We start from the raw sequence: 18,377 nt of genomic DNA, 5'->3' as shown, positions 1-18,377 counted from the left end.
CTTACACCATGCGCTCAAATAGGTAACATATCTCAGACAAATATAGTTTTTCCTTAGTTTGTCTATATAGCGTTGCTGTTTGCTGGCTTTTTGAACGGTTCGAATGAAACAGCGCCTTAGCTGGGTGTCCACTTGCCGACCCCTCCGTCACCAACAACAGCACCTAAATAACGCAACTTTTTACAATACGTTCGATTTTTCATAAGCTCCTATATATCAATTCATTCTCGTTGTCCAGTTGTACTGTCCTCATTCCCCCGGATTTGCAACCATTTCTGCCTGCAGTGCCCAGGCACCCACAAAGTTTTTCATTCTTCTCAGTCAGACTTACTCTAATCACTTACTCCACAAATGGCAGAAGCACAACTGTCACAGCCGGAGCCCGCTCAGGTCGTGCTCAAAATAGCGCTTCCCTCGTTTTTGGGCCATAAAATTGAGTACGTGGAAACTCACCATGTGGTTACCGATACCGTGAGTGACGTGAAAGAAGCCCTAACTGCGAGCTCTTTGTTGAGCCAGTTGACCAACTTCAACTTGTTTCACGGGGAAAAGAACGTGACAGAGGAATTTGATGATTTTTCTACTTTGGAAGAAGTCTTTGGTGCTCCAGGTAAGTTCGACCTCAGATTGACCGAAAGAGCTTACTCTTTAAAAGACGTCTACGACCATCTCTTGAAATTTAGAGAGACCATTGGTATGAATTTCTTCGATCACGCTGCTCGTGCTTACGGTGTGAGTGCTGGAGGAGTGAAATTCAACAGCTTGGGTTTCAAGGAAGTGAAGAAACATGAGGAAAAGAAGCAGGAGGAACAAAAGAAGGAGGAGACGGAAGACTCGGCTGAGAATGAAACGTCCGACGAAGAAAAGGCTCAGATCAAGGCAGTTGTCTCGCAACTCGTTGAACCAAAGGAATTTGATGTGGTGGACTTTGCTACCACCGACTCCATTCTTGCCAGGTGGAACCTCCCAATCAAGTCACTTACTTTGTCGCAGTGGAGTGTTCCCCAGCACCAAAAGGCTAAGGGCGACTTGCTCTACCTCACATTGACCACTTTGGAAAGCGAAACGTATTCCATCACTTGTCACGCCTCGGGATTTTTTGTAAACCGTTTGTCGAATGCCAACTTCGACCCTTCGTTAAAGGTCAACGAGAAGGGCGCATACCACCGTGAGTATATCTTCCACAACTTGGTTGCCTCGTTATCGCCCAAGTTCCTTGCCACCATTGAAGCTAATAAGGATGCGCTCGCAAAGGGTTCGGAATATGCCGAGAGCTACTTGGTTCTCTCTCAGTCTGCCGTTTCCTACCCATGGTTGGTTACAGAAGCGGCATTAAAAGATTCCACCATTCCAGACTCCTTCCGCTCTCAGCTCCCTGTGATCTCGAACGGCGTCGATGGCGCTGACTTTGTCAAGGATTGGAACGAGGAGTACCAAGGTATCAAGGAATTTTCCAAGGATTCGTTCAATGAACGTTTGCTCAGGGAAAAATTGCTCAACAAGTATATCCAGGAGTTCACTCAGATATCGACCACCACTGCCGTTGAAATATTGAGGGGCAACATCGTTCCATTGAACCCTAACGAGCCCAAATCCGATCACATCTTTTTGCGCAACAATATCTTCTACAGTTTTGGTGTGAATGCCACTGGTGCTCATGATGAAACTGGAGGTGATGAGGCTGCTCGTTACTGTTTTGGCAAAGATTTGGCTGCGGTCAAGCTTTTAAACAGACTTGATGTGCCTGGTGTTAGCAACTTGTTGACTTGTATCGTTGATTTCCTTGGCGAGAGAGTCGTGTGTCAGGCCCCAGTCCCTGGTGTTTTCTCCGACCAAGTGGATGAAAATGGAAATCTGATTGACAAGATTGTCCAAGGTTACTCGCACGAGAATAATGTGATTCATACTTCGGAGGACTTCAATGAAGCTTTGAAACCAATTGGAGAAGCTTTTCACTTGAAGCCTCACACTGTGGAGTTGGCATCTGGAGCAAGTACAGATAAAGAGCTTGCTCTTTCGAAGGATGCAAAGTGCATTGTCGGTACCGACCACAGGAAGTACATCATTGACTTGTACAGAACCACACCTTTGGACATAGAGTTTTTGGACGAGCACTACGATGCTTCTGAGACTTCGTACCCACACAAGGAGGCTTCTTTGAGACATGATGCTGTTGAAGAGTGGTATAAGAGAAAGGCGGCTGCTATGTTTAAAGTAGAGACCGAGCGCTTGGAGAAGGAGGGCAAGCTCAAGGATGGAGAAGAAAAACCTCTGATTGCGCTTCCAGTCGACCAGATTGTTCTCAACCCAGATGCCTTCACTGGTGTTGAAGAGCTGAAGGATGATCAGGAAGATGTCAGGGAAGTGTCGAACTTCATCAAAAAGCAGTTGATTCCCGAGCTTTTGGACGACATCATGAAAAACCTGGTTCCTTTTGATGGTGCCCACTTGACTGCTTTCATGCACCGTGCCGGTATCAATATGAGATACTTGGGCTACATCGTGAAACAAGCTTTAAGCAGAATTGAGGCCTTTGAAAAGGAAACTGAGGCTACAGTGAGGGATAATGAGGCCGCCATTAAACAGAAAGCAGAGGAAGAAAAGACCAAACTGGGAGAGGAGAAAGAAAAGGATGAAAAGACTGAAAAGGAAGAAACCACAGAAGACGAGAAGAAGCAGTCTTCTGCTAAGCTAGTGCCAGTAAAGGCAAACATGACTGCCTTGACTGAACTCGCCATTCAAGAAATGATTGCTAGAGGAGCCAAGCATGTTATTCGTAAACTTGGCAAGACAGTTCCATTCCTTTTGAAGCCTCATTTTGTGGTACACTTCCACAACTGCTTGTTTGGTCGTAAGGTGAATGGCAGCCCAACAATTGAGATTGACGCCTTGCTCAAGCCATTATTCTCAAAGGAAGAGACTGCTTTTGCTGACATGAAGCCTGAGGACGTGATCAATGCAATTGAAAAAGAGGTGTTCCTCCGTTTCAGATACTCACTAGCCCCAGACTGGCCAGAAAATATCAAACCTTTCAGCTTGTTAAGAGAGATTGCTATGAAAGTAGGCATACAGTGGAAAGCTCGCTCTTACCACTTTACGAAAGAGGAGTTTGACGCCAACGAGACATCTCAGGAGGTGGTTGAACAAGTCTCTGAGACAAAGGGTAAGAAGAAAGGAAAGGGAAAGAAGAATCACCAGAAGCCCGCTGAGGTTTCGCCTCCTCCGAAGCGAACTACAGTCTTTATTGTTGACGATATTGTTGATATTGTTCCAATTGTGAAGGATGCCAGTTACAGATGCTCCATGGTCGACGAGGTTTACGAGACCGCAAAGTCTCATCTCAGCAAAGGTGACGTGGAGGTGGGTACTACTCTCATGACAGAATTGATTTCGTTCTATCAGCAAATTTATGGTACTGTCAATACTGAGGCAGCCTCCCTCTACTCTACTTTGGCTCAGTTCTACGCCGAGAGAGGCATGACCACCGAGGCTTCGATAGTCGCTCGTAAAGCCATTATCTTGAACGAAAGAATATTCGGCGCAGACAGTTACGAGACGATCAACGCCTACATCAAGGCATCGTTCTTCGATAGCCTCAACAAGGATCAGTCAGGTGCCTTTGCGCTTAATAGCCGTGCACTTCAATTATGGACAGACGTCTACGGCCCCAATCATCCAAACTGTGTGAGTACATTGACCAACTTTGCTGCAATATTACAGGATATGAAGCTTCACAAGGAGGCCAATAAGCTCTTTGCAAAGTCGCTTGAAACGTCTGAGAAGTTGAACGGTGAAGTCTCCGATATTACTGCCCTCATTAGACACCGTTACGCCGTTTCCTTGGTCCAATTGGGTAACTACAAAGGTGCACAGGAGCAATTCGCTAAAGCTGGTGAAGTCTTCAACAAGGTCGTTGGCCCTGAAGACGTCTTTTCCAAAGAATGCTCCAACTTTGTCACCCAGATCAAGACATACATTGCCTACAACGAGCACCAAGCCGCTGAACAGAGAAAGAATCAAAAGGGCAAGATTGCAGCGAAACTGAATGCCTCTGTTGCTTCCAAACCAGCACAGAAACTGGCAGGGAAGAACGGCAAAAAGAGTCTGCCTGTATCTGATCCAGCCATTGCTTCTAAGTCGGTAGAGGAAATCTTACAGTTCATCGAGGGAAAAAGCAGCAGCAGCGAAAAAAAGAAGAACAAAAAGAAGAACTAGACCTGTAATTAGAAATTCTTGTTTATAGCATAGTGTACATAAGACTTTATTTATGTCGGCCGATGTAGGCAGGCCGTTTAGGTAGGCTGTATTTACATGAATGCGTTCAAGTTACTGGCGAATGTTGTAGTCAACAAACACCTTGCCAACGTAGCGGTTGGACTCTTTGATGCCCTCGAGTAGTTCTCTCTCGAAATCTATGATTTCTTGCAAAGGAACATTTTTGTCTGTTTCGAGATGCAAGATGAGGTTGAATCTGGCACCAGCACTCAAGACAGAAAGGTCTTTGACGGTGAAGCTTTGACTGAGCGAGGCAGCGGCCGTGCTAACCTCGCTTTCTACCAACAGTCTAATTTGCTGGTAGTGCTCAGACGCTGGAGGGTCGGAGCGATCCACTAGCTCGTACCAGGCCTCTTTGAACGAACCCCAGCCAGCATGGACAATCAAAATCGACACAAGGCCGCCGCCCACGGCGTCCAACCATGCCAAATCAAACAACACCCCGCCCATCACCGTGACAAACGCCACAGCCGCAGTGAGCGAATCGACTCTGTGGTGCCAGGCATTTGCAACGAGAACCTTGGAGTTTGTCTCATCAGCCACCTGCATTGTTTTCCTGTAAAGCACCTCCTTGACCCCAATAGATCCCAAGGCAAGCCACGCCGCGTTGATGTTGGGCATCTGAACCTCTTGTGGGTTTGCATGAGCAGCGTGGGAGTGGGAATGGGCATCCCCCGACGCATCCATCACACCATGGCTATGAGAATGGACCTGGATCATCGAAACCCACTCAAACATCTGCGGAGGTAGCGTGTACTCGAACACCTGTAGCAAAGAGCTCCACCCAACTGAAAAACCGGCAAACAAGAGCACTCCGCTCACCAAAAAAGTGCCCACGGCCTCGATTTTCCCGTAGCCCATTGGGAACCTCGTCACCGAGCCTTCTTTCAGGGCCACATTTACTGTAGCCAATGTAAGAAAATCAGCCACCATATCTGAGAGGGAATGGATGGCATCTGCTATGAGAGCCTGGGAGTGGAAAACTACTCCACCAACAGCCTTGGATCCTGCCATGGCCACGTTGACCAAAAGGCCAATCCACGTGATTCTGACTGCTGGATTTGTGGTGAAGCCTTTGCCCAAGAGCTCGTTGGGCTGGGCATGGCTGTGGGAGTGGAACAAGTGTGCACCGCCGTCGTGGGAGTGATCGTGGGAGTGGGAAGGGGACTCAGAGTCATGGGAATGGCTGTGATTCACTGAGTCATGCGAATGACTATGAGTCGTCTTGTTGTCAGCCTGCTTGTGTTCCAGATTCTTATCCTTCATCAACTTTGTGGTGTAGTTTCTGGCAAGCGAAACACGAAAATGCCGGCGAGACGCTGAGGATAGCAGTAGGGCGGGCGGTAAGCTGCAACCAAAGTGGGGTTTTCTCGAAACAGACGATATTAGACGAGCGGCTAGCATGGAAAAGGAAGTACTGGCCAAATTTTAGAAGAGCTTTTTTATTCCGCTTCCCCAGTATGTTGGTAGGTTTGTATAAATGCAAGTCGGAACCGATAAGCGGAGCCCGCGAAAGGTACTACGAGAATGGCCTGAGGATTCACATGGGGGGGAACGAGGTGAACAAAAAAATTTGATTTTGCATTCTTATATGCTTTGTTGGTTCATGACACTGAAAAGTATAGATTGAGAATTTCGTCCTTATATTTTAGTTTGTTTGCCTGGTTAAGCGTTTCGGTTAAGTTGGTGGTGGATGTTTGGCTGCGAAATGTCAGCACTGCAAGGTCTAGTTCGAGGACTGGGTGTAGAGTGAGAAACTTAATCTAAGATGAATGATTGACCAGATCTAAATGTTATGGGAACATGAAGAAGGCTAGTCCGTATGCTACTTATTAGAGAGGAATCCCAGACTAAAACAGGCCTGGGAGAGGTAGCGTTTGATCGAGGGAACTCAAAATTAAGTGGACCCGCCCATGAGAAGAAACTGTGTATAGGGAGCCGAAATTTAACCTAGAACCGGAATTGAATCGTTCATTGCTCTGGATCGAGTATCGTTAACTAGCGAATACAAGCTGAACTCGATTAGATTACTCAACAAAGCAACTTCAGCTTTTTTTTCTTTCGGTAGAGATGTATTCAAAGAATAGCAATGCAAGGATAAGTCGCTCCTCAAGCAAACAATCGAGCAACAGCTTCCGTCGTGGACACAGGCTCGTCTTCACTCTCCTCCTCAGGCTCGTGCCCCGTGCTCTTTGTCTTTTCTTTCTCGTCTACATTCTCAGGCTTCGCCGTCTCCTTCTCACCGATGGCCTCTTTCTCGTTCTTCTTCACATCTTCATCAGCAGCAATCTTATCGACCTCCACCTTCTCGACTTTTCTTTTCTTCCGATCCCTCAGGTACTTCTCCTTCGTGCCCTTTTCCCACTCTTCTCCCCACTTCTCGTCGCCAAATAATTCTCGTAGCTTCCTCAAAGCTAAGCTTTTCTCTTGCGCCAACCGTAGCTTCCGAACCAACTCGCTCCTCACCTTTTTGACATGCATGAAGTTGCAATGGTCACCTCGATTACACGTGTTGGTATCATGAGATCGGCACTTGGCCTCATGGAAGCTCTGCACAGGTGAAAGCTCACAGTAAACTGGTTTGCCCGCAAACCACTCCTGGTTGATCAGCATTACCGCCTGCAAAGCGGCACTTGTACTGGTGTATTTGACGTAGACGTTCCCGCTGAGATGGAAGTTTTCATTCTCACACACGAGCATCGAGTCAATCTCGCCAGCCTGAGCTAGCCTTTTGTAAACGTCAATGTAGAAATGCTCGAACGCCTCGGCGCTGGTATTGTCGGAAACAGAGATATCACTGTTTCGGTCTGTCTTGGGGTTCGGGTATAGGTTTGCTAGAAGCACGGTTTTCAGCTCATGCGGCTGGATGTGTTTGCGTGAGCACTTCTCTCCGTGCCTACAAGCCCCGATTTTCAGGTAAAATGTGCAAACAGACCTATCCTCAATCATGTCTTGGTGGCCTTACTCAGGTTATGGCGATGAAGATGAGCATCGAGCTAAGATGTGTGCGACAATGTCGCGGTTGAGAATGGTTGCAAAATGTCGTCTTGTTCCGGCCCATAATGAAATTTTGTTCTTTTGTTGTGTAGTCAGGTATTATGGCCACATGGATAATTCTGTATCTAGATTCTGTATCTAGATAGTCTTTTCGTGGAAGCGAGAGACAATCACTAAGTTTACGCCACCATATTTTGGGAAACATCAGCCTTAAACTAGTCACTTGAAAGGAAACTCAAGAATAGACTCATTAAGTATTACAGATAGTTCCTTTTCTAATATTTCATGAAATTCGACTATATTTGAATCGTTACATTCAATTTTTTTAGAAAGCTATATGAAATCACTTAAGCAAAGCTGAGAGCCTCGGCCTCCTTGGTGTAACGGTAACCCTTGACTGGGTGGGCCTCGTTGATCTTGTTGATCTCCTCCAAGTCAGCTCTGGTCAACTGAACTGGGGAGCCCAAGTTACGGTCGATCTTCAGCGCACTTGTACCGGAGGTGATTGGCATGATCTTAGGAAGCTTGGGGATACCGAAGAAGTTCTCTTGGCCACCAACAGCGATGATCCACGACAAGGACAAGGATTCCAAGGTCGTGCCCTTCTTGTGAGCAAACTCCTGCAATGCCTTGACTCTCTTGGCGTTGTGCCAGAAGTTGTCGCCAACAAACTTGTCACAGTTGGCTCTGACATCACCAGGTCTGTTGCTCAACTTGTAGAAGTTATCAAGATCGTTGATGGCAAACTCAGTGAGGAAGCCACGGCACAATGGCGAGTAAGCAATCACGGGGATGTCGTGTTTAGCAGCCTCTGCCAACACACCGTTGGTGAGAATGTCTTCACACAACAAGTGGAATTCAACCTCAATGGCGGAAATTGGAGCCACAGAGATGGCCTTCTGGATGGAGCCTGCACCAACCTCAGAAATGGAAATACCGTCAATGACGCCCTGCTTCACAAATTCACTGATGTACCCAATGGTCTTGTCGTAAGAGATAGTTGGGTCGACTCTGGCAACCTCGAAGATCAACTTTGGTCTCTTAGACTTCTCCTTGGGGAAGTGAGAAGCAAACTGTTTAATAGACTTGGCCACCGACTCCTGAGACCCGTCAGGGCAGAACTTCTCCAAGTTGAAACCAGCCTTCAACGACACAATCAAGTCTGGGTACTTGTCACCGTATTTCTTCCAGAACTCTTCGGTCATCTTCATGTTAGCATCGTCTGGTCCATAGAACTCACCTCCAACAATGAAATTGACACCATGTTTCTCAATTACGTGCAGCAAGCACTCAAAAGCTTGCTCATGGGAGATGGGCTCTGGAGTCCAAGTCATGGACATGGTACCGTAAGCGAATTTACCTGGGAGTTGAACCGACATTTTTTTTCTTTGGATATTGGATTGATGAACTGAGGATGGAAAAGAAAAAAAAAAAAACAAGCCTCACCTAAGGAGAGTTGACCGCCTTATATATTTGACAGATGCACAGAAGTAGTAGCTCTCTGAAGAATAAGCTATAGCGACGTGCTTAACCATTGCTCCAGGAGATTACCCAAATCGAGCACTTCTGCCGCGGTGATGCGCGGATCCCGTTCCCAATTAGGAAATACTCCCGTGGCATATTATCTGCCACCTTTGGCCATTGTTGAAGGTGATATCTGACGCACTTGTCAACGGGGCCTAATTCTATCGGAGTTTTTCCATCCCGGTCACCGGTTACCGGCATCATCTGGCAAGAAGCCCGAATTTCCCCATGCGGTCCGTGTCCCGGGGACCCTTCCTAAAAGCGACTTCTAGAAGCTAGGCGCTGCGTTGCGGTTGAATATTGGTAGAAGAGATATTATTCCGTGGCTCGACCAAACACCTTCATTAACGTTCACTGATGGCCCGATGTAGCAAGCCCAGTTAAGATGAAAATTTTTGCTGGATAGGGGGTACCGAAGATTCCGGGGCCCCTATCGTCATTTCCCCATCATAACCACATGTATTTTGTATATAATGAATATCCCTATGCATACGTCAAGGTCAATAGATAACCTGAATCAATTTCTAGTATTCGATTCTGACTCAATGGGTCAATTGACAACCCTACAGCTAAAAGCAGAACACCTGGTCGGTAGGGGCTGACTTCATCGTGGTTTTTTCCCACCCCAAGCTCTCAGAAATCTCCATCATGCTGCGCTTCATCTCTGGTGGGCCGCAGATAAAGAGTCTATTGTCTGGTGACGCGGGCGGTAAGTGCTCTTGCACCATTTCTTTAGTAACGTACCCTGTGGAGCCCGTCCAATCTGCTGGAGGGTTCGTCAAGGTGTAATGAACTTTAAAATGAGGATATTTTCTAGCGATTTCGTCCAACTCTGCCTTCAATAAGATATCATTGGCCGTCTCGTTGGCATAAATTAGCGAGAGCTTGGTGGTATCCTCGGGGGTGGTGATGACCTGAGTGATCACTTGCAAAATGGGGGTTATGCCCGAGCCGCCTGCAACCAATCCAATTTCTTTGGCCATATTGGTCTTGTATTCCAATCTACCCACAGGTCCTCTGAAGAGCACTGTCTGTCCCTCTTTGAGCGATGCAAACTTCCTCAGGACTTTTCCCTGAGGATACGACTTAACAAGTAAATCGAAGAATCCCGTATCAAAGCGGTTGGAAATGGGTGTATAGTACCGGATTTCGTCCTTGCCATCAATGGTGAAGCAGCACGCTACATTGTGCCCAGTGGGAACGTTGAGCACCTCATCCTCGTGGTTGAGCTTGAACCTGTAAATGGCCGAGTTTCTCGAGATGACCGTCTTGTCAATTAGTTCTAACTCATTCCAACGCACAGGCTCCACTGACTGGCGTCTGTTCCAGGCTTCATAGAAATTCCACAGACACACAATGACGATAAATCCTATACTGTAGGGAAGGTACTGCAAGCCAAAAAGGGCAGTGCCAAAGAGAATGAGGCCGATGGGAATGTAGATCCCGTGAAGCGGCTGTTTTAACAAATCTCTTTTGTCTTCCATGGCCAAGGGGATGTGGTATTAGTGCGGTATGCAATTATGGTTCTACAAGCTTCTGCCACTATAGGTGTTTTTCAGCCAAAATCTTCGCCTGTAAACGTGACAATGGTCACGTGCTGGGGACCCACCGAGTCTCCAACAGGTCTGTAATTCAACAGCTCTTCAAGGTGAAAAAGGTTGAGTGGGGATAAATGAATTGGGCTTATTTGAATGTATATCTTGCGCTTATTGTCTTGAGCTGGTTTGACTTCAACGGGAAAAACGTAAACTTTTCGTCCTGTCATGTGATCTTAAAGCTACTGAAAACCTTTCTCCCCGAAATAGAGGCGAATACTTGATTTTACTTTTTTGTTACTTGTTCTGCTTTATGACACCAATGTATCCTTTAGTGAGTGTCATCTATGCTACTGCGAAATTGTGTGAGATGCCATAAATGGCTGCGAAATTCTCATAAAGAAGATCACGAACCTACAACAGGCGATCTTTAGTCAAATAGGAGCCATTCTCTGAGTATATGAATTGAATTTTAAGCCAGCAAAATCTAGAATTACATTTAGGGGTGTGATGAAAAAATGGTAAGGGAGGGACAGCAACGTAGGATGGTAACGGCCAATATCAGACCACTCGCGCCGTAGGTTAATGTGCTCGTGCTGTTGCCGTAGTTTGAGGGCTTGAATGGTTTTAGCTTCGGCTAATTGAGCATTTGAATAAATTGTGCCTTGTAATGTACGGTGCTTCCTGAGAGCACCTCTTGGAATTATAAAATGGACCGATAAATCCCCAAAAAAATTGGACGAACGTCTTTTGAAATTTTTGTCCAGTAGGAAAAAAAAAGTGACCAAATTCATTTTGCACCCCGAATTTCCTGTGCTGTAGCTATTCCAGGTTCATGTGATTGGAGACTACCGTGTTGGTTGCAAAAACGTCAAAAGTCAACATCCAACCAATGTTCTGTGCTACTTCGACCACAGCAAACTTCCTTTACCACAGCTTCAATTGTCACAAAAATAGACTAATCGGCTACACGCCTCGAAACTTTTTTTTTGCAACAATCGAGAATTTCTGCTTGTGCGGCGGCGCAATTCTAGCGCCCTTGCAGCGAAGAAAAGCACGTTGACGAGAGCGGAAGGCCGTTTTGGTAAGCAAGATGCCTTGAACTAGCAAAGCGTTTATGAACCTAGCTTTTCGTTCCTGCGTTCGAATCTCGTAGAATCTAAGCCTAGATTTGCTTATTTGTATCCTTCTGCTTGTAAGGGGCCATTGTGGTGATAACTGCTATTTGTATACAAATTAGTGTGTAGTGGCAGAATCAACAAAATCGATCAAAACAGTTTTGATATTTCGCTTATCAGGAACAGTTTAGTCTACCGGCTCAACGCGTGTTCTATTTGACGAAAACATACCTCGTCAATCAACTCGTGAAGCGTGTTTCGATGCACAGCAGGCAATTTTGAATATAAGCATGCCAGTTGACGATGTTTGCCAATGAATACACATTCGGCTAGTTAAATATTGCGCATAGTTGATCGACCTTACAGAAGTAGACTAGGAAGTTTATACATGAATTATTCTGTAGTCAGCATACTGAGGGGAGCCTGGTAAAATCTTCGATGGTACATTTCTATAGCTTTTTGGCCATTTGATGACCTACCTTGGCCACCAAACCTAAATCTTCAGCAACTGAATTTTGTGAAAGTTTGAAGCAATCAAAACATTTGTTTGAGGACTAGCGCCACTCATGCAACACCTTTGTTGACGGAAGAAAGTTGACGAGCACTTGCTGATGCCGAGGTGCTTGTTTCCCAAAATACTGGTACCCACAAGTATAAATACTTGGTCTGTTTCGTCTAATGTTTCTCTACTTTCCATTTATTAATGGTTCTTGCTTCGTTCTTGTTGGGCCTTGCCGCTTGCTCAGCTCTGGTTAATGCCAGTGTCAAGGAAGGTATCTTTGATAAGATTCTCTCTATTACTCCACCAGAGGACTCCTTGCCGGAAACTCCCAGCTGGTCTGCTACTGTTGAATGGTCGTTTGATGAGAAGAATGGTGTGAAAGCAGGTGATACTTTTGTTCTCCACATGCCTTATGTGTACAAGTTCACTTCAGGCACCAGAGCAGTGGATCTTGTTGCAGACTCAGTCACTTTTGCAAACTGTGACTTATTCTCGGGTGATAACGTGGTGGCCTACTCTGAGCTCAAATGTACTGCTACTTCGGCTTGTGAGAAAGTCAATTCCGCCAAGGGTACCGTGGAGTTTCCTTTTACCTTTAATGCTGGTCTGTCGAGTGATAAAGCCACCTTAGAAGCCTCTACTGTGTGGCATGCCGGTTCGAATGTGGTCAAGTGGACTGATGGAAGTAAGGAACTTCACTCTGAGGTCTACTTCGACGAAGGTAACCCTTACTTGTTTAGTGGAAGCGTCGAACACGGGGTCTACTGGTTGAGAAAGGCCGTTATGCGTAACACCAACCAGCACCTTGTCTTGGGTCCATCTTGTGACTGCGACGGTATGTCTGGTTACATTGAAATCCAGAACCCTGACTATGGTGTTGAGCTTGACTGTCTGTCGGTCGTTGGAACCATCACCAAGCAAATCAACGACTTCTACTTCCCAGAGTCTGCAGAATCCTGTTCTGTCCACGTCGACGAGTGCTGTGCTACGAGAATTAGAGTCTCTTTTGATAACATCCCATCGGGCTTCCGTCCATACATTAATGTGGACAGTGCTATTCCTCATTATGATTTTAATTCGAGAAACCAATACTCTTACGGATTCTCTTGCGGTGGTATAGAATTGTGTGACAGCTTGTGGACTAACTGGTACATGTACAAGGATGGAGAGACTGGAGGTGATGGAGAGTTCAACAGCATTGTTGTTACCACAGTCACAGACTCCAGTGCTTCTACTACTGGTTTGACTACTATCACTGGTCCCTCGACCAACACCATCGTCGTCACTGTTCCTGGTATCACTCCGTCTGAGACTTCCTCGTATGACATTACTCTGTCCTGGGAGACGTCCTTTTCTGAGACCACCCTGTGGGAGGAGTCTTCATACTCTCAGAGCACTGATTCTGTCATTGAGTCTGAGCACTCATCTTGGTCTGAATATTCCTCGACGTCAGAATATTCTTCTTCTTGGTCTGAGCATTTCTCATCTTACACTGGCTACAACAGCTCTTTTAGTGTTGGAACTTCCACCTCAAAGACTCAATCGTTGCCCACCACTTTGGTGATAGGTTCGACCACCGAGTCAATTATTTCGTCCACTACAGTTTCGGATACTACGACCTTCGTTTCCTCTTCAACAGGCTTCTCAGAATCAACCGGCCACTCGTCTTCTAATTCAAAGTCTATCCCCGAAGTACCCACCAACTATCCTAGCGTCTCCTCTAGAGTCTCTACGGGAGTCTCTACGGGAGTGTCTACGGGAGTGTCTACTGGAGTGTCTACTGGAGTGTCAACTGGAGTGTCTACTGGAATCTTTACTAGGGCCTCTTCTGACCTTTCATCCAGCATCTCAAGTGATTTGACTGAGTCTCCTTCAACTTTCTACACCACCGTCACTTCAACATGGACCAACTCCATTACTTCAACCGAGACACACACGGCGCCTTCTAAAGACACTGTCACAGTTGTTGTAGAGGTTCCAAGCGAAAGCGTTCCTTGCACGACAATCACGTCCACTTGGACTGGCACAACCACCGCTTACACCACTGTGTGTGTTTCTGACGAGACCACTGTGATTGTCCAGGTCCCTACCACGACCACCACTACTGTAGAGGAATCAGGAGCTGGCCACACCACTCCTCACGTTCCTGAGCTGACCGGTCAAACCTTAAAGGTGCCTGTTACACTGAGCTCTACTATAGTTGCTTCCCATGATGAAAGCACCAACGGTGGTTCTGACAGGACCCTTACGGCTGTCACTTCTTCCACTACAATTGTGAATGTGCCACAGTCGATTAGATCCAACGAAAATCTCCACTCTTCGAACCCAGGGGCTCCACAGCAGCCTGCTGCTTCTACTGAATCTGGGGCCGAACATCACAAGACTTTGAACCCTAATCAGCCTGAAGGTGGTAACAATGACAGTACTTATGTCGTCCATGGTGGAAAAGAGTCAAGTACAACTGTTGCAGAGGGAGTCAACAACCCAACTCCTTCAAATGTTGAGTACCCCTCTGCTTCTTCATTGGTCCAATCTCCAGGGAATGATCATCTCACTGCTTCTCCATCATTGTTTACTACCTCAGCTGTGCAAGTGGCATCCAGCTCACTGCCCGCTAGCTACGTAGTATCGACTTATGAAGGTTTGGCTGCCGGCTCCACTGCAAGCTTTTCTGTTGTTTTGTTGACGATTTTCTATCTTTTCGTTTGAGGCCTACTCAATTATTATTTAATTTTTTTGTTTTACTTTCTTTGGACTCGCCCTCTAGGCTATTCGTTCGTTTATACCCTTTAAAACAGTTTCGTTTAACACACTGTAGACCTACAATTCTAATACACTTATCATCAAATGGTATATAAAGGGGGCCCTAGCAGAAATAAAATATTGCTAAATTAGATATCCTGAGGCATCGCCAACACAATGCCCGTTGCAACATGTGGGTATATAAGATCCACCGTAGATCATAGAAAGTAATCATTAATACTCCTCTTCTTCCTCTGGGAAAGAGTCGGTGCCCACCTCTTCGTAATCTCTTTCCAAAGCAGCCAAGTCCTCTCTGGCCTCTGTGAATTCGCCTTCTTCCATACCTTCACCAACATACCAGTGCACAAACGCTCTCTTGGAGTACATCAAGTCGAACTTCTTGTCGATTCTCTTCCATGCCTCGGCAATGGCAGTGGTGTTAGACAACATACACACGGCTCTCTTGGCGGAGGCCAATTCAGATCCTTCAATGGCAGTAGGTGGTTGGTAACAGATACCAATCTTGAAACCGGTAGGACACCAGTCGACCAACTGGACTGTCTTCTTAGCCTTGATTTGAGCAACCGAGTTCTGCACGTCTCTGGTCACAACATCACCCCTGTACAACAAGCAAGTAGCCATGTACTTACCCACACGAGGGTCGCACTTGACCAACTGGTTGCCTGGTTCAAAACAGGAGGCAGTGATTTCGGAAACAGAGTTGGACTCGTGGTTGGCTCTAGTCTTGGAGAAAACAGGCGCATACGACACCAAGGGGAAATGGATTCTTGGATATGGCACCAAGTTCGTCTGGAACTCGTTCAAGTCGACGTTCAAAGAGCCATCGAATCTCAAGGATGCTGTCACTGACGAGACAACTTGGGCAATCAATGAGTTCAACGAGTTGAAGTTTGGTCTCGAAATGCCTAAGTTCTTGCGGCACATGTCGTAGATGGCCTCATTGTCCACCATGAAGGTACAGTCAGCGTGTTCCAACGTGGTATGGGTGGTCAACACGGTATTGTAAGGTTCGACAACGGAAGTCGACACCTGAGGAGCTGGGTAAACGGCGAATTCCAACTTGGACTTTTTGCCGTAGTCAATGGACAATTGCTCCAAAAGCAAGGAGCCCAAACCAGAACCGGTACCACCACCCAACGAGTGAGTGAAGAGGAAACCTTGCAAACCCTCACACTGGTCCGACATTCTTCTGATGCGGTCCAACACGTCGTCCAAGATCTCTCTGCCCACTGTGTAGTGGCCACGAGCGTAGTTGTTCGCCGCATCTTCTTTACCGGCAATCAACTGCTCTGGGTGAAACAAATCCTTGTAGGCGCCCGTACGAACCTCGTCTATCACGTTTGGCTCCAAATCCACGTACAATGCTCTAGGCACGTACTTGCCCGAGCCTGTTTCGGAGAAAAAAGTCGCGAATCCCTCTTCGCCACCTTTAGGTCTGTCCAATCCTTCTTGAAGGTATCCATCTGATCTGATCCCGTGTTCCTGGGAGTATAATTCCCAACAGGCGTTACCGATCTGACAACCGGCCTGGCCGACTAATGAGTTAGTATACACAATCTAGACAGCTCTAATACAGATCACGCGTACATACCGTTAATACTAATAACTTCTCTCATGGTTGGTTGTAGAGTTAGGGGCAATAGTTTTTTGAGGTGATTGAGGATTTTGTTTACGTATTGGTGTGCGCACTACCTTCACTCACTATTTGTATGAGGAGCGTTACAGGTCTTCTGTGTTATCTAGTTTTTCTCGATTTGGACAGGATCAAAATAGTTAGACGGGCTTTGCATACAGGACCAGAGGGATTTGGCTGCAAACGTGAATAAGCTAGAGTTATCTGAATATGTGATATATACTATGGACAGACGTGTAAATACAAAAGTGTAGGTATCAATTGCTCACTGCTTCACCTCGTAAATTCTCTGGAATTTGTCGGTAATCTCCTTCAAGTAGTACACGCCAGATGCAATGTCGTCGAGGGAACCAGTAGGCTTGTAATTCTTCTGCAAGTGAATCTTTTCTCTCAACTCAATGGCGTCAACATACTGCTGAGGAGTCTTTTGGGTTCTGCCGCCATTCAACTTGTGCTCCAAGTCCAAAACCTTGGTAATTGAGGAGATGTCGCCCACAACATTGAGGGACAAAAGAGTGGAGGCGAGACCAGAACCGTACGAGTACACAGAGATCTTCTTGCCCTGCAACGCGTCGTTGCCAACAAAATACAAGATCGAAGCCAACGAGGACCAGCACGAGGCAGTGTACATGTTACCGGTGTTGGTGGCCACCTTCAAAGCAGGAGTGACTCTCTTGTTGGACTCCTCCTTGGCAAGGCCCAAAAACACCTTCTCCAAGTTTCTGTCGGTCAAGGATTGTTCGTATGAGATGTTGGAGACTTCCTCAAACACCTCTGGCGAGAGCTTGTCTTTAAACGCGTCAGGGTTTGACTTGAAGTCGTTATACAACATACGGGCAAAACACTTGGTGACCAACTTGCAAGTGGGCACGTGGAATGCCGAGTAGTCAAAGTAGTCCAACAATCCCACGGTCTTGTTGGCGTCTTTGGTGACCTTCTTGGAGTAGTTTCTGTAGGCGTGGTCCAATGACTTGGTGTAGCACGTCAAGGAGAAATGGCCGTCAACAACAGGGTACTCAGACGTGAAGTCGGGCTTGTAGAAGTCCCAGGCGTGTTCCATGTGAGAGCCTCTGGTGGCGTCAAACACCAAGGGGGCGTCTGGACCAATGAGAAGCGCCACAGAGCCCACACCACCAGTTGGTCTGGCAGCGCCCTGAGAGTAAATGGCAATGTCACCAGCAACGACAATGGCGTCTCTGCCGTCCCAAGAGGACGACTCAATCCAGTTGACTGCGTTGATCACAGCAGAAGTACCACCGTAACAAGCGTTGATCGTGTCGACGCCTTCAATGTCGTCGTTGTCACCGAAGAGCTGCATCAACACCGATTTCACAGACTTGGACTTGTCCAACAACGTCTCAGTGCCGACTTCCAAACGACCAATGTTCTTTGGGTCGACGTTGTAGTTTTTCAACAAACGAGAGGTCACCGTCAAGCAAAGCGAGTAGATATCCTCTCTATCAGAGACAAATGCCATGTTGGTCTGGCCCAAGCCAATAGTGTATTTTCCCTGAGGAATGTTATCAAATTTTTCTAGTTCGGCCTGATTGACATAGTTCTGGGGGATGTAGACCTCGATGGCCTTGATACCGATGTTCTGGGGCATTTCACAAAAGAGTGTAGGTGGTGAAAGAGAAGGTGGAAAAGAATTGCAACCTAAACGAAGAATGGGCGAAATACGACGTGTTGTGCAGGCAAGGCGTCAATGGCTAGTAGCCACAGCAGGCGGATTTCAACTGATATTAGCCATTTATTAGGGCTTTGATTTATGGTTGCAAAAAAAAATGACTTTTTTTTTTTTTTTTTTTGTTTTGATTTCTTTCGTTCTTTCTATCCTCTTTAAGGGAAGCTTTTTCAATACATCGAGTAAGTGAAACGCATTACGCGAGCGTTCTATGGCTGCGAAAAAAATATCCACCTCTCGAAACAGGAAATGAAACTGAGGTGATGGTGTTTGGAGTGAACTCATGAAATTGAGGGTGAACTCTTGCACCCAAAGGTATGTGGACATCTTTGAAGCTATGTGGAGG

General features: G+C 46.5%; 8 protein-coding genes across 8 annotated transcripts; 2 read left to right on the top strand and 6 right to left on the bottom strand. All coding sequences in view use genetic code 12, as the record gives it.

Annotated features, from left to right (window-relative positions):
• Positions 1-351: 351 nt before the first annotated feature.
• Positions 352-4,215, top strand: CJI96_0004658 (translation initiation factor 3 subunit CLU1; the record flags this gene model as incomplete). Its single annotated transcript, XM_029036909.2, has 1 exon — positions 352-4,215. One exon carries the CDS (start codon positions 352-354, stop codon positions 4,213-4,215), a length of 3,864 nt encoding a protein of 1,287 aa, XP_028889006.2.
• A 111-nt stretch (positions 4,216-4,326) lies between these two features.
• On the bottom strand, positions 4,327-5,679 carry CJI96_0004657 (uncharacterized protein; the record flags this gene model as incomplete). The annotated part of the gene is made up of 1 exon (XM_054702218.1): positions 4,327-5,679. One exon carries the CDS (start codon positions 5,677-5,679, stop codon positions 4,327-4,329), a length of 1,353 nt encoding a protein of 450 aa, XP_054558193.1.
• A 705-nt stretch (positions 5,680-6,384) lies between these two features.
• Positions 6,385-7,224, bottom strand: CJI96_0004656 (uncharacterized protein; the record flags this gene model as incomplete). Its single annotated transcript, XM_029036907.2, has 1 exon — positions 6,385-7,224. One exon carries the CDS (start codon positions 7,222-7,224, stop codon positions 6,385-6,387), a length of 840 nt encoding a protein of 279 aa, XP_028889004.2.
• A 395-nt stretch (positions 7,225-7,619) lies between these two features.
• On the bottom strand, positions 7,620-8,651 carry CJI96_0004655 (pyridoxine 4-dehydrogenase; the record flags this gene model as incomplete). Its single annotated transcript, XM_029036906.2, has 1 exon — positions 7,620-8,651. The coding sequence occupies one exon, from the start codon at positions 8,649-8,651 to the stop codon at positions 7,620-7,622; it is 1,032 nt and encodes a 343-aa protein (XP_028889003.2).
• Positions 8,652-9,365: 714 nt separating this feature from the next.
• Positions 9,366-10,280, bottom strand: CJI96_0004654 (cytochrome-b5 reductase; the record flags this gene model as incomplete). The annotated part of the gene is made up of 1 exon (XM_029036905.1): positions 9,366-10,280. One exon carries the CDS (start codon positions 10,278-10,280, stop codon positions 9,366-9,368), a length of 915 nt encoding a protein of 304 aa, XP_028889002.1.
• Positions 10,281-12,152: 1,872 nt separating this feature from the next.
• CJI96_0004653 (uncharacterized protein) lies at positions 12,153-14,660 on the top strand (the record flags this gene model as incomplete). Its single annotated transcript, XM_029036904.2, has 1 exon — positions 12,153-14,660. One exon carries the CDS (start codon positions 12,153-12,155, stop codon positions 14,658-14,660), a length of 2,508 nt encoding a protein of 835 aa, XP_028889001.2.
• A 267-nt stretch (positions 14,661-14,927) lies between these two features.
• TUB1 (alpha-tubulin) lies at positions 14,928-16,330 on the bottom strand (the record flags this gene model as incomplete). Its single annotated transcript, XM_029036903.2, has 2 exons — positions 14,928-16,249; positions 16,306-16,330. The coding sequence occupies 2 exons, from the start codon at positions 16,328-16,330 to the stop codon at positions 14,928-14,930; spliced, it is 1,347 nt and encodes a 448-aa protein (XP_028889000.2).
• A 282-nt stretch (positions 16,331-16,612) lies between these two features.
• On the bottom strand, positions 16,613-17,953 carry ERG13 (hydroxymethylglutaryl-CoA synthase; the record flags this gene model as incomplete). The annotated part of the gene is made up of 1 exon (XM_029036902.2): positions 16,613-17,953. The coding sequence occupies one exon, from the start codon at positions 17,951-17,953 to the stop codon at positions 16,613-16,615; it is 1,341 nt and encodes a 446-aa protein (XP_028888999.2).
• Positions 17,954-18,377: the final 424 nt, after the last annotated feature.

Source organism: Candidozyma auris, chromosome 5 (assembly GCF_003013715.1).
Source record: "Candidozyma auris chromosome 5, complete sequence".
NCBI lineage: Eukaryota > Fungi > Ascomycota > Pichiomycetes > Serinales > Metschnikowiaceae > Candidozyma > Candidozyma auris.
Note: the sequence above shows the minus strand (reverse complement) of the source record. Positions and strands in the feature narration are given on the sequence as shown.